Source organism: Pelmatolapia mariae, linkage group LG1 (assembly GCF_036321145.2).
Source record: "Pelmatolapia mariae isolate MD_Pm_ZW linkage group LG1, Pm_UMD_F_2, whole genome shotgun sequence".
NCBI classification, from domain to species: Eukaryota; Metazoa; Chordata; class Actinopteri; order Cichliformes; family Cichlidae; genus Pelmatolapia; species Pelmatolapia mariae.
In genome coordinates, this window is record NC_086227.1 from 20944821 (window position 1) to 20957794 (window position 12974).

A 12974-nucleotide genomic window follows, 5' to 3' on the forward strand; every position below is an offset into this window, starting at 1 on the left:
ATCACTGCACAGTACAGAATAATACTGCTTTTTGAAATGTTGCAGAGGGATACAGAAGAAGTATCACACATTATCACTGATTGGGTAAGACGATTGGGGGGAATTAACCAGTTGGTATAGTAGGTTAAATTCAGGTTAGTTGTAAGGTTTAAATATTTTAGTATACACATACATACATATATATATATATACATACATATATATATATATATATATATATATATATATATATATATATATATATATATACATATATATATATATATATATATATATATATATATATATATATATATATATATATAAAAAGTTACCAACTATCATTTGTTGGCATATTTAGCATTACAGGGGAATAAGAGGTTACTTATAGCTGCAACAGGAATCATTTCACAGCATTTTGCTACTTTACTTAACGAAGGTTCTTTATCCATTGCAGATGTTTCAAAAAACGGTAACCATAAAAACCATTTAACTACTGTAGCGCTGTTTCCTCCTTTTACATCAATTAATGTTTATGCAGTCTTTTATAATCTGGGTTTGAGAGTTTAATATTCATACAGTAGTACAGTAGATACAATGTCCATTAAGACATAAGGAAAAACATGAAATCTCTTGATGCACAACTCTAAATGTGCATTTTTAAGAGATCTAGGTTAAGATTTGTTACCTACATGTACATTCACTGCGTCTGTTAACTGTCCAGAAGGTTTTTAGCAGCAGCAGGAGCAATGGGTTACCTTGGTACACAGGCAACAAATCTAGAGGGAAACATAATCGATAAGCTTTTTGTTTGTTTTTTTAAATAACAGGACATAAACAGCCATTCAAAACACTTTAAAGAACACAATCTAGCAACATAAATCAGGCAACACAGCACATTTCCCAAGGTGAAGAAAAGGAAGCAGTAAAAGCAAGGCAAGGCTCAGACACTGCACAGTCTGTTGGCAGTCTTATTGAGCTCAATGGTCGATCATCCATCATATTAAAATCACTAGTTAGATATCGTAGGGTGGAGATGAACACAGATGATCACAGTACAAAAAAAAAAAAAGAAAAGAAGCAATCTCAGCCTTTGACTTTTAAAATTTACAAACTAAGACAACTGTGTTGACTTTCAAGAACTGTTCAGTGCACCAGCAAGATCTACATTTACTGTTTAAATAAAAATACCAGCTAGAGATGCTGAGTTTGACACCCTGCAGTTTGGATGTCCTGTGAAAAAAATATTACATTGGCCTAGTCTGTACTTTAAATACTTTCAAGCGTTCAGTAGCAAAGTAGATTATAATATGGGAACATGGATGAAAGAAAAAGGGAAGTTGTCTGGCAGAAGATGCAGGCACACTTTTAGGAAGATCATTGAATTACTCACATGTCAACAAAACACAAACTTACGAAGATCAGTGCTTACGCGTTTCCTTTTCTCTACATATTAATGTATCCCCAGACTCTGCATATAGTCGCCAGAGCACGGACCCTGTGTCAAAATGCACTTTTAAAAGACTAAAATCCCCTTTGAGAAGTAGTGCGAAAATTATTGCTATAGTGCTAATCAGATTTTATTAAGTAGACAAATGCAGGAGAAATAAATATTAAAAGGGGAGTGGGTGTTAAAGGTGCTACTAACAGGATGTAGCAACTCTTCTGCTGTTGTCCAAGTGCCTGTTTGTATAGTATTTAGAAATAAAATGTCCAGAATAATCTGAACAAGATGCTGATTGCACTGTTTGATGACAGAGTTCCTAAAAAGACAACACAGGCATGTTATTCCCCATGAAATAAGGCCATGTGGAACAACTGTGACCTGCACTTTAGGAAAGCATCCTGCAAGCGGCACCTTTTATTGTCTGAAGAAGATCATACAATTATATAACAAGCAGTGCATTAAATAAAAACAACAAAAAAAAAAAACAGTTTCTAATATTTATACCATGAGTCACAGAAAACAAAAACAACTTGTGCAAGCAGTGGACTGTTTGTACTTTACTTGACATCAGGAACAACCCACCACTGCATGCATTTTTGTGGTTGATGAGTGCTTGGCAATTCCTCCACCGCCTACGAGACGGATGCGGAGCAGCTTCAGTGACCGCTGCATGTTCCTGAGGCGAGGTAAGGGAGATGTTGGGATCAGTCAGCAGATGAGTTGCTGAGGTGAGGTGACGGGCTCTACTCTAGTTTCTGCTGCAGCTTCTTCTGGAAGCAGACGGGTAAAATCGAGAGCACGGCTAGTACACCGAGCACAGCCAGGGAGTTCCAGGAGACGGCTTCGCCCGCCGTGGTGAGTTTGTACAGTGTTGTACCTGCGTTGATTGCTACAAAGGATGGTGGAGCCACTCCTGTTGATCAGTGTGGAATGAAGATTAGTCATTGGTGGAAAACATTACCGAAATGGATCCAGCAGTAGAGAGAAAAACAGTCTTACCAAGAAAGGTACCGATGAAGAAAACCCCCAAAGGCACATTGATGACAGGTGAGGTGATGTTGATGAACCAGTTGGGTAGAAAGGGGGTTATCCTCAAGAAAATGATGTAATTGATTAAATGATTTCTATGTTTGTCAACCTGCCATTAAAAATAAAATATAAGAATAATCATGAGCAGAATATTTCTGAAATTACAAACAATAAATAAATGATCAGCTTTTATTAAAATCATGTTGGAAGACTGCCGTGCTGTGGAATACTGGGTAATACTGGGGATATTAAAGCTCATCTCATTAAGCAATCATTAAAACATGTATAGCACGATAGAGAGAGAAATCAAATTTAAAACCCATCTCTTCGCATACAAAGTCTTGACCAATTCAGTCCAATCTTATCTTAAAGACCTCATAGTACCATATCACTCCAATAGAGAACTTCACTCTCACACTGCATGCTTCCTTGTGGTTCGTAGGGTATTTAAAAGTAGGAGGCAGTCTTTAGTTTTCACACCCCTCTTCTGCGGAAACAGCTACCAGTTTGAATTCTTTATTTTTAAGATTAGGCTTAAAACTTTCCTTTTTGCTAAAGCACATAGTTAAAGCTGGATCAGCTGACCCTGAATCCTTCCTTAGTTACCCTGCAATAGGCCTAGGCTGCTGGGGGCTTTCCATAAAGTACTTCTTCACTCATTACAAGCTTACAAACCACTTTGATCATTAGTTATTATTAATCTCTGGTCCTCTTCCACAGCAGGTCGTTTGTACGGTCTTCCTCCCCTCACCTCAAACCGATTGTGAAAAATGTCCACCCCTCCCTGAGCGTGGTTCTTCCTGAGGTCTCTTCCTGTTAAAAGGGAGTTTTTCCTTCCCATGGTTGCCAGGTGCATGCTTAAAGGGGGTCATTTGATTGTTGGGGCTTCCTCTATATTATTGTAGGGTCTTTACATTATAGTATAAAGCATCTTGAGGTAAATGTTGTTGTTGTTATTTGGCAATATATTTGTGGGTCTTTAAATGCAATTCAAAACCAGTACAACTAAAGCAAAGCACAAAGAAAATGCATAAATATATGAAAAGAACAAAAAACCCAAAATAAAACAAACAAAAAAAGGTTCTTTCCTGTCAAAGCTCTCACCTGCTGAGACCATTTCTGTGCTCGCTCTGTGAGATATCTGTAGACCACTGGTCTGCCCACCAGATATGACAGCATATAACAGAACGAAGCACCCAAGCCAGAGCACTGCCAACAGACAGAAAATGATGAGTGACTGAGGAAGATAATACAGAAAAAACATCTCAAAGCTGGAAGCAGAAATGACTCTTCTGGTAACTGACTTATAAAACATTTAGAGTCCTTCACAAATTAAATATGTATCTCTAAATATGATTATTAACTATAATGCAACACAATTTCCATATTCCATCGCTTTCATAATGCTAGCAGCAGAGGTGTGGTGTTAAGAAAAGCTGCATGTAGTTTCAAAGAAAAGGTCTCTGGGTTTTCACACTAACCAAAGCCCTTCTTGGCTGTAACAGCAAAAACATCATGGTTTAGTGTGAACAAGGCTAAACCACTAGTGTGAATGCATCGCGTTTTTACAGGGAAAAAAAAAAAAAAAAAGTCCACAAGAAAAAACAACCAGCCAAGTGGTCACAGCAGACTATGATGCAACATAGTCACACGCAGCTGTATGCTGTTCATGCAGGTACTGAGGTTAAACTGGTGACAATGTTAAACGTGACATTTTCATTCTATCCTTGCATGTTTAAATGTGGAATTTCCCTTCAAAAATATACAAAAAAACCACGTGATTACACTGCTGTCTGCTCTACATTTACAGTTGTGGTTGGAAGTGTTGCATAAATTCTTCATGGGCATGAATTTTATGATCATTTTAGGCCACAGAGTGAAATTATTGTACAGCATACATCTTTAATGACTTTAAAAACAAAAATTGTGTCCAAGAGTTTTAATTTATTTTAGATTTTCTTCTAATCCATACAGGGTTGAAAATATACATACAAGCTAAAGCTAATAAGTGGTGCTGAAGGTTCTATAGTGTCTTTGAACGTGACAAAGTTAAGGCCTATTGATTTCTAAGCAGTGATCATGATTAACTGGATCTTTGCCAGCATAAAAAGGATTGTTTGGTCAGACCAAAGCACTGACAAACATCATGGCAATGGGGGGAAAAAAAAAATCAAAAGAACTCAGTAAAGTTCTAAGAAGGTGAGCTTTGGATTTACAAAAGTTGGGAAGGTCTCTTGGAGCCAGTTCTAAACAACTGTAGATTCCAGTTGTACAAGTTAATTAGACGAGTCACCACTTTACCAAGGTCTGGAAGAAGGCCTTGAGAGGATATTGGCTAGGATGTTCAGGAACAACCAAAGAATCACCAAGGCTCATGAAATGCAAACTGCTGAAAACCTCAACTGAAATTTGCAGCTGCCCACATGGACGAGCCAAAGAGCTTTTGGAGAAAAGTATTACAATCATATCAAACAAAGATTAAGCTATTTGGTCACAATGATAAGAGTTATATTTGGAGGGAGTAAAGGTGAGGCTAAGAACACGATATCAGCTGTAGCCTTGGTATCAGGCTCTGGGGCTGTTTTGCTGCACTGGTATTGGTACATTGGAAAAAGTAGATGAAATGATGAATAAGGACTACTTCCAAATTCTTCAAATTCTCTTCTAATCAACAGCTACAAAGTTGAAACTTTGACACAGTTGTGTGTTCCAACAGGACAATGATCCCAAACACACCAAAACTGGTTTTATAACAGATAAAGTTCAACTTCTGGAAGAGCATTCCCAAAGCTCTGACCTCAACCCTTTTGAAAATGTTTGGATTGTGCTTAAAAATCAACTAATTTAAATGTGGTAAGATGGAAAATTTTGCAAAGAAAAGTGGTCAAACATTCAGCCAGACTTATGCAGGAGGTTATTGATGGTTGCCAAAAGCATCTGGTTGTGGTGCAGCTTGCTAAGGGACATTTAATCAATCATTCTTTTTCCTTCTTTAAAGTCATTAAAGATGTAACCATAACTGTAAATTATAATTCCACTGTATGAAAAACTTTAAGAGATGTAATCATCCATCTATCTAACAAAATGCTGTGGCTTGACATCCTTACATAAATAAGCTCAGTGTTTTCACTTACAAATTTCATACTGTTCTTACTCACCAAGCACACCAAGAAAAGAGCCAGAGGGAACGGATAAAGATATCCAGACAGTATGCTGAGGAAGATCGATCCGGGGATTGCAAAAGTCTGGAGGCTGGTAAAAGTGTTAAGGTGTATTTCTTTAAAAATGAGCTCCACACAAGATTCCTCTTCCCACATAAGTCCTAAAAGAAAAATCCACTACAATGATGGTAATCCTTTGTCTGTAGTTTGAGCAGTTAAAATGAGATTGTGTGCACACACTAGATTTATCCTCAGAGACATCCTCTTAATATTGGATACAAAGTTCTGCTTGCTTGACTTTTACAGCAGACTTAGAACTGACACTCTGAAAGAATGACTCAGATTTTTTCTAATAATAAGTTTTACATGTGGGAGATACCACTGACAGTTCTGAAAGTTCATACATGGTTATACTTTGTCAGGAATGCCAGCTGAAAGATTCAGTCACAAGAAACTAATGAAGCTGTAGCCAGAAAAAGACAATAAAATAATAACTTCAGTTAACTGAATAGCTAGTGCAAACTATCAATGCAAACCAGACAGTTTTACTTAGCCTGAACCTCAGCAAAGTAGTTCAGAGTAAGTAGTAAAGTACATATTTTACATAAAGGGTGATGTTTTCTCCAAGGATACAAAACATATGTTGCAAAGTAGGCCACCAACACCTGGGTATAGTAGGTGTCTTTGTATTTAGACAATACTGTTCCCAAAGCTTTAGCATCATCCATGTCTTTGGGGATCTTGATTTTCTCCATTTCATCACTGAAAAAAAAAAATAAAATAAAAAATCTTGTGTCAGTCACAATTTACTTAAAACCCTTTCCAATCGTTTTTAATATATAAAATCAGCAAATGATTATGTAATTGGTTTGTGAATTAGCACTACCGGTGAGAATAGTGCGTTTCTTCGCAGGTATGTTAAAAATTGAAGCTGTACAAGTACAGAGAAAAACTCTACGTGCATGTTTTACTATTATGGGTCCAACTCTTCTAATGAACAATGTGTAACAGCAGTTAATGATTGGATCTGTCCAGTTTTCCATTGCCAATTTCATGTTGACATATTCTCTTCTTGCTTCTAAATCATATCTCAGCAGTTCTGGACTTGAATACCATGTCAGAATTACTATCTCATTTTTAGCTTTTTCATTTACCTAACAAAAACTGCCAAAATCCACCAATACAGAGCTCCTAATAACTATGTATATCAGGAGTGCACCGGTGCCTGGCTGTCTTGGTTAACTCTTCACTTGATTAACTATTTTACTAGCAAGGCATTACAAACACAGTCAAGCTCACCTGCACTTAAAAATAGTGGAGGCTTGAGTTCAAAGCAACCCCTGAGGCCATTTACTGTATCTCCACTCTGCTATGCCCCTCTATTTTTCTTTTATTTACATTTCTAAACAAAGAGTAGAGCCTCCCCAAAGAATTTAAAACGATCTCCAATGTCGTGGCTAAACACTGAGGGAGATTATGCTTTTGAAGCAGCCAATGGTCTCAAAAGACATTTTTAAATGCATTTGTTTTCATTAACATTTAAGCTGAAATCCTAAGTTCATTGAATAAAGATCCAAACATTATGTGGTTTGTCTCCTTTGTCCCCAAATTCAATTTAATTGCACAGTATTTCTATAGCTCCACTCAACAACAGTCCTGAGGGCACTCAGTAAGGAAAAGACCACAAAATATTATAGAGCCAATCCCAACTAGTTATAAATCAATTTCTGTCAGTTTTTTTATACAGAGTATTTTATGAATAGGTACCGAACAAAACTACTAACAGAAAGTGTAACTCGTCATTAGCTGGTGAGAAAACAGTCATCAAGATAATGACAGCTTTGCCTTCAACACAAGACGACCTACAGCTCAAGCTGTGTTGTACTCAGCAAGCTGTTTATTATTTGTTTGTTTTTTGTTTTTGTTTTTTAACCATGACTCATCACCATTCAGTTTTCAAGCCTGTGTGCCACTGAATGGAAATAAAGTTATATACACCCTACCTGTTAAACAGCAGAACTGAATCTATTACACAGAAAAGCAATGTCTAGTAAAACGCACTCCTTCAGATCTGAGAAGTGTTTTGGGTAAACTGTACTTCATGCTGAAACAACCACACCAGGGCAACTTACTCAGAAAGCTCTGGGAAGTTCCTGTAAACAAGGTACATGACTGAGGCAGAGCAGGCGAAGATGGACACCAGAATCAGCAGAGACATGCGTGCTGAGCCCCCTGCGCTATGCTGAATCTCTGTGGAGAGAGAAAGTAAGTCAAACACCCGGTTAACATAGAGTAAACTATAATCAGATAAACATCCTACAAGTAAGCTTTTGTATAATTAGCATCACTCATTTAAGCCACTACGGGGAACCGAATCTCTCTCGAGAGACACTTGTGGCTATGGCTGAGACTGTCTCTTTAATGATGCTTTCAGTATAAACATTATAGAAAGGGAGAACTGCAATATCTAACTGTGAGATCTTGATATATGCAGAGAGGAAGTTCTTTTTTTTTGCTGTTTGCTCATTTAAAACCACACTACTACACTGCAGCACACTATGATGGTCTGCCAACACATACTGAGCCTGATGTCACATACATATTTGATGATAGCTTATGACACTGATGATAAGCTGACACCTGAGAGTAAAATATGAATGTTATGGTCTTTAATTGTTCAATTAATATTCAAAATTTGTAAGTTTTTGATTAAAGCTGACTTTACCATCAGCTTCAATCAAATACTTGGCACTAATAAAGATTATGCTTAAAAAGGTGCGGTTAAATACATTCTCAACAAAGTTTGTGTGACATCAAAACACAACTGAGCATGACTTCAGAAAGCAGTATTGCCATCTGGTCACTCCTGCCATTAAGATGCATCTTGTCTGATCCAATCACAGTTGGACAGATGTAATCACTTGCAGCACATTCAGAGGTGATCTGAGACAAACATAGCACTTCATCAGTCCACACATGGCTTTAGAATGAGCGTGGATATCACTTCCCAGCACTTATGCAAATAAACTTCATAGCTGTGTCTAGGGCTGCCACAAACGATTATTTTGATAGTCGACTAGTCACCGATTATTTTTGCGATTAGTCGACTAATCAGGTCATGCATCCATTGGACGTAAAATGTACAGCTTATTGCACCAGCGTGCATCTGCTCTTATAACTATCATTAGCTTACAGCTTTAAGTGTTTCAGGTATGTGCTAACTAAAAATAAAGACAAGATGATAGTTTATTAAATTTTAATGAAATTTGCAGATTGTTTAGGTGAAGTTTAATAAACTCAGCCGTCTGCTCCTTGCTGTCTAAAATGTAACAGGACACCGGAGTATATTCTCCAGCATCTCACACTTCTGATAATCAGTTGTCTGCTTGACGTTTATTCAGCTGTGTAAAAACTATAACTTTAATCTCAGCCAAACCGATTTACTCAGGAACAAATAAAATACTAAAAAAAAGCCAAACAATAACATTTTTAAGTTATCTAAGTGACTTATATATCACTTTTAACCTGAGTAGCGAAAGACAGCGGTGGGTTTGAAAACGATTTGCCGGGAGTCCTGTGTTCTCACGGGCTCTAGTGAGCCTTGCCCCCGGCTAGCTATCGAGCTAGTGGGTAACAGACGTCTCCGAAAACGTCGGAGCGCTTTTGAAAATATGTGGTGTCTTGATAAACTGAGCAGATATTTGAGGTTTACACAGCTACATTCTCGCCTGAAAATATGTTAAACGTTTATTTTGTGACCCAGAAAGAATAATAAGAGTAATATTAAAACTAACTAGCTGCCGCCATTGTTGGAAACTGAGCTGGGCTGCGCTATGAATTCTGGGATAGAGCTACTTCTTCTTCTTCGGGGTTTAACGGCAGCTGGCATCCTTGTACATGCAGTGCTGCCATCTTCTGTTTCAGTCCGTTATTACACTCTTAAATCCTACTACTTATTCCTGCGGCTTTTGTGGTCTTACAAAGCTTCAAACGACGCGTCGACTATTAAATCAGTCGTCGACGATTTTGATAGTCGACGTAATCGTGACTAGTCGACTAATCGTGGCAGCCCTAGCTGTGTCCCATTTTTCCTCTTTAACAGAAGGACACAGCTATGCACTTCTGATGCCTTGTCTGGTGGAAATTAAGACTGTGTCTATTTGAGGCATACATTTTATTAAAAAAAAAAAGAAAAAAAAAGGACCTGGCCAGCAGGACACCAGGCTCCAAAGTCAGCTGATTTTCCAGCAAGTCGTTAGCCCTTTCTGACAGAGTGTGGGTGGTTCCTTACTCCTTCATTATTTTCCACTTGACACTCCCCAGTTTTATCTTCTCGTCCAATACGGTCACTTCCAGTTCCAAAAAGCCCATAGCCACATGCCAACTCAAGGGTTTTACTCTACAAAGCAATGTGTTATGTCAGCATGGCTACGTCCACTTTATGGATCCAGGCAAACCGAATCAACCAAAATATATGACACACTAAAAATGCATCTCTATACGTTTTTAATGTTTGTTTGTTTTGTTTTCTGTTGTGATTCTTATCTGAGCTGGTCATTTGGACAAGAAGGAACAAAGTTCATAAGAAAAAAAACACTTCAGCTCTGAACTCATGTGAGTCCTTGACTGAAGGGAAACACTCATATGTAATCCATGCGCCATGTGTACAAGTACAATACCTGTTAATATGTAATAAAGCTCACATACTCCCTGTAACCTTAGCCACTTTTGACATTGCTTTAAGTGATGGTGGAGTACATTTACTCACTATTTGCACTTCACTTTTTCATTTACAGTTTATTCTTATGGAGTACTTTTTGTCGTATCCTTACTTTACCGTTAGAGGAGATGAATACTTCCCCAACCGTCTTTGTTAACCAGCAGTTTATCTTTTCGCTGATAAAACATTTAGTCATTTGAACTATTAGGTTAATGTAGGCATGCTGACTAAACATTTAAGTTATTAAACCTTAAATGGGGCTGGGGTGGATTTTTAGCTAACTTTGTGATGTGTTGTTTATAAGGTTTGGCGATACAAAGTACAGCATCGAAATCAAGCAGGGCTAACTTTAGCTAGCTGGTTCCGGCTGCTTCGCAATCCGCAACGGTCTCAAAGTTAAAAGGACGCAGTCGAGTGGTCATATTGCTTCATCTGTCTCTGTTTGCTTTCCTCTTCTTTTTCGTTCACAGTTAACAATTAGCTACCGCCGTGAACCTACCTTTCAGGACTTTGGAGTTACTGGCATTAGCCTTCACCTCTTCCTGTGCCACGGACAAGCCGTCCGTGTCTCTGGTTTCTCTCCGCTTTTTGGCCATTTTCTGAGATAACGTTAAAATTAGCAGTACCGAGATGTAGTGGAGTAACAACCGGCAAGTCGATCGAGTGACACCGGTATGTCGACAGCCTGATGACACGTTACACTGATTGACCTTTTACCTTCACATTCAGGAGCAAACCTCCACCATTTACAACAGCGCCCCCAGCGGCAGGCTCGCCACATCTGCAGTGAAGTCTACTTTCATATCTTAAAGACATTTTTTATTGATTATTATTCAGTTTTATATTTAACGTGTTTCATATTGGAAGAGAAACACCTAAGAAGTGGGTTAAAATACAAATTTAAGGTACTTTACAGTTTATACTCTACTTTTTGAGGCAAATACTTTGTATCACACTCTTCACACTCTGTATCTGTATCTTACATGAACAAACCTTTAAAATAATAACATCATATATTAAATTCTTTCAGACAAAATTACAAAGATGAGGGTGCAGACAACCATATAATTTATACAGATGCTTCTTCACTATAGAAAATTATAGAGAAACAATTGTCAGTCACGGACAATTGTTACGGACTTGCGCTCCAGAAGTAAAAGCAATCAAAACATAAATCCAAAATAAACACATACATCACAATAGGAAAACAAAACAAAAAAACATACAGATGTACATACTGCACATACTTTTTAATTCTATAGACCAACTATATTTAAAGTTGGGGTCAAAAGTTCACAGACACTCATCTTAGGCATGTATTTTTATACGTTTCAATCAATCAATCAATCAATCAATCAATCAATCAATCAATCAATCAATCAATCAATCAATCAATCAATCAATCCCTTTATTTGTCACATGCAAAGTTTACACCTGCAGTGAAATTGGAATTTGGAGGAAGTCTTACTTCTTCATGATTCCATCCTGTTTGTGCAATGTACCAGTACCACTGGCAGCAAAACAGCCCCAACTAACTCAATCTTTGCCTCATCTGACCTAAAAAAAATTTCTCCAGAAGGCATTTGGGTTGTCCATGTGGGTAGCTGCAAATTTCAATCAAGCTTGAAGGAGTTGATTTAGGAGCGAGGGCTTCTTTCTTCTTCAGTACCCTTTGAATCCACGCTGATGTAAATCTTGCTTGCTTATGTCTTTAAATAAAAATCATAGCAGTGAAAATCATAGCATATGATTAACACCTTTGGTTGGGTACCTAATGTAAGTTTCAAGCAAAGTTCACAAATCATCTGTGTGTGTGTTTTTTTTCTTCTTTTAGCTGCTCCTTTTAGGGGTCATTAAAGGATACCATATGCATCCATCTTACTCTATCCTTCCTGGGAGCTCCTTATTCAACATAATTTGTACAACATACCAACTGTCCTTCTTCTGCTCGTGCACAAACTGTATGTACCTTGCCACTACAACTTTGTCTCCATCATTAGAGAGGTGATTTATTGGGAAACAAGGATATCCCTCTGGCATACTTTTTTCCCAATGAAAAAATATTGGCTCTTCTGGTCTTCCACCTCCAACTCAACCTCCTGTCTTTTTGTCAGTTCCACTGTCATCAAAAAATACAATATAACAGGTCTCACTTCAGTCTTGTAAACCTTCGCTTTCATTCTTGCTACTATCCTTTTGTCATGCATCACCCCTGACACTCTCACCATCCATTGCTTTTGATGTTTGGCCCCAGGTATTTGAACTCATTTAAGCTTCCCTCTCATTCACACGCATGCATTCTGTCTTTCCTATAGAAACTTTATTTCACACTATCAAATGAGAATGCAAATCATTCTAAGCTTTGTAACTGGGATTTTCACAATGAATAGCCTTAAATGACCTTTATTTATGTAAAGAAATCAAGAAATAAAAGGCGTTAAAACTAAAAGTTTTTTTAATCGTTTAGTAAATGCAGCCAGTAGGTGGGTCAGCTTCCTCATTTTTTTGAATTTCAGTAGATAATATGATACCATGTAGCTGGAAACTACACCTCCCAGAGCTCCACGGGCGCTGCCGGATGTTCGTCTTGCACAAATTTGGCGCTGATCTATCCGGGTACTTCATTCACTGCTTCCTT

The 12974-nt window shown here is 37.7% G+C and overlaps 1 protein-coding gene across 1 annotated transcript; it reads right to left on the minus strand.

Annotated features, from left to right (window-relative positions):
• Positions 1-335: 335 nt before the first annotated feature.
• Positions 336-11025, minus strand: tmem41b (transmembrane protein 41B). The gene is made up of 7 exons (XM_063495431.1): positions 10836-11025; positions 7749-7866; positions 6250-6378; positions 5614-5707; positions 3560-3664; positions 2426-2564; positions 336-2339 (listed from the first exon to the last, which is right to left on the minus strand). Exons 1-7 carry the CDS (start codon positions 10930-10932, stop codon positions 2170-2172), a joined length of 852 nt encoding a protein of 283 aa, XP_063351501.1. The 5' UTR covers positions 10933-11025; the 3' UTR covers positions 336-2169.
• Positions 11026-12974: the final 1949 nt, after the last annotated feature.

What these genes read in the sequence shown, in the direction of transcription:
- tmem41b (XM_063495431.1), bottom strand. Translation starts at nt 10,932, where the DNA reads ATGGCCAAAAAGCGGAGAGAAACCAGAGACACGGACGGCTTGTCCGTG. An exon ending in TAACTCCAAAGTCCTGAAAG is followed by an intron (nt 7,867 to 10,835) that starts GTAGGTTCACGG and finishes CTCTCTCCACAG; the next exon opens with AGATTCAGCATAGCGCAGGG. An exon ending in CTTCATCGGTACCTTTCTTG is followed by an intron (nt 2,340 to 2,425) that starts GTAAGACTGTTT and finishes ACTGATCAACAG; the next exon opens with GAGTGGCTCCACCATCCTTT.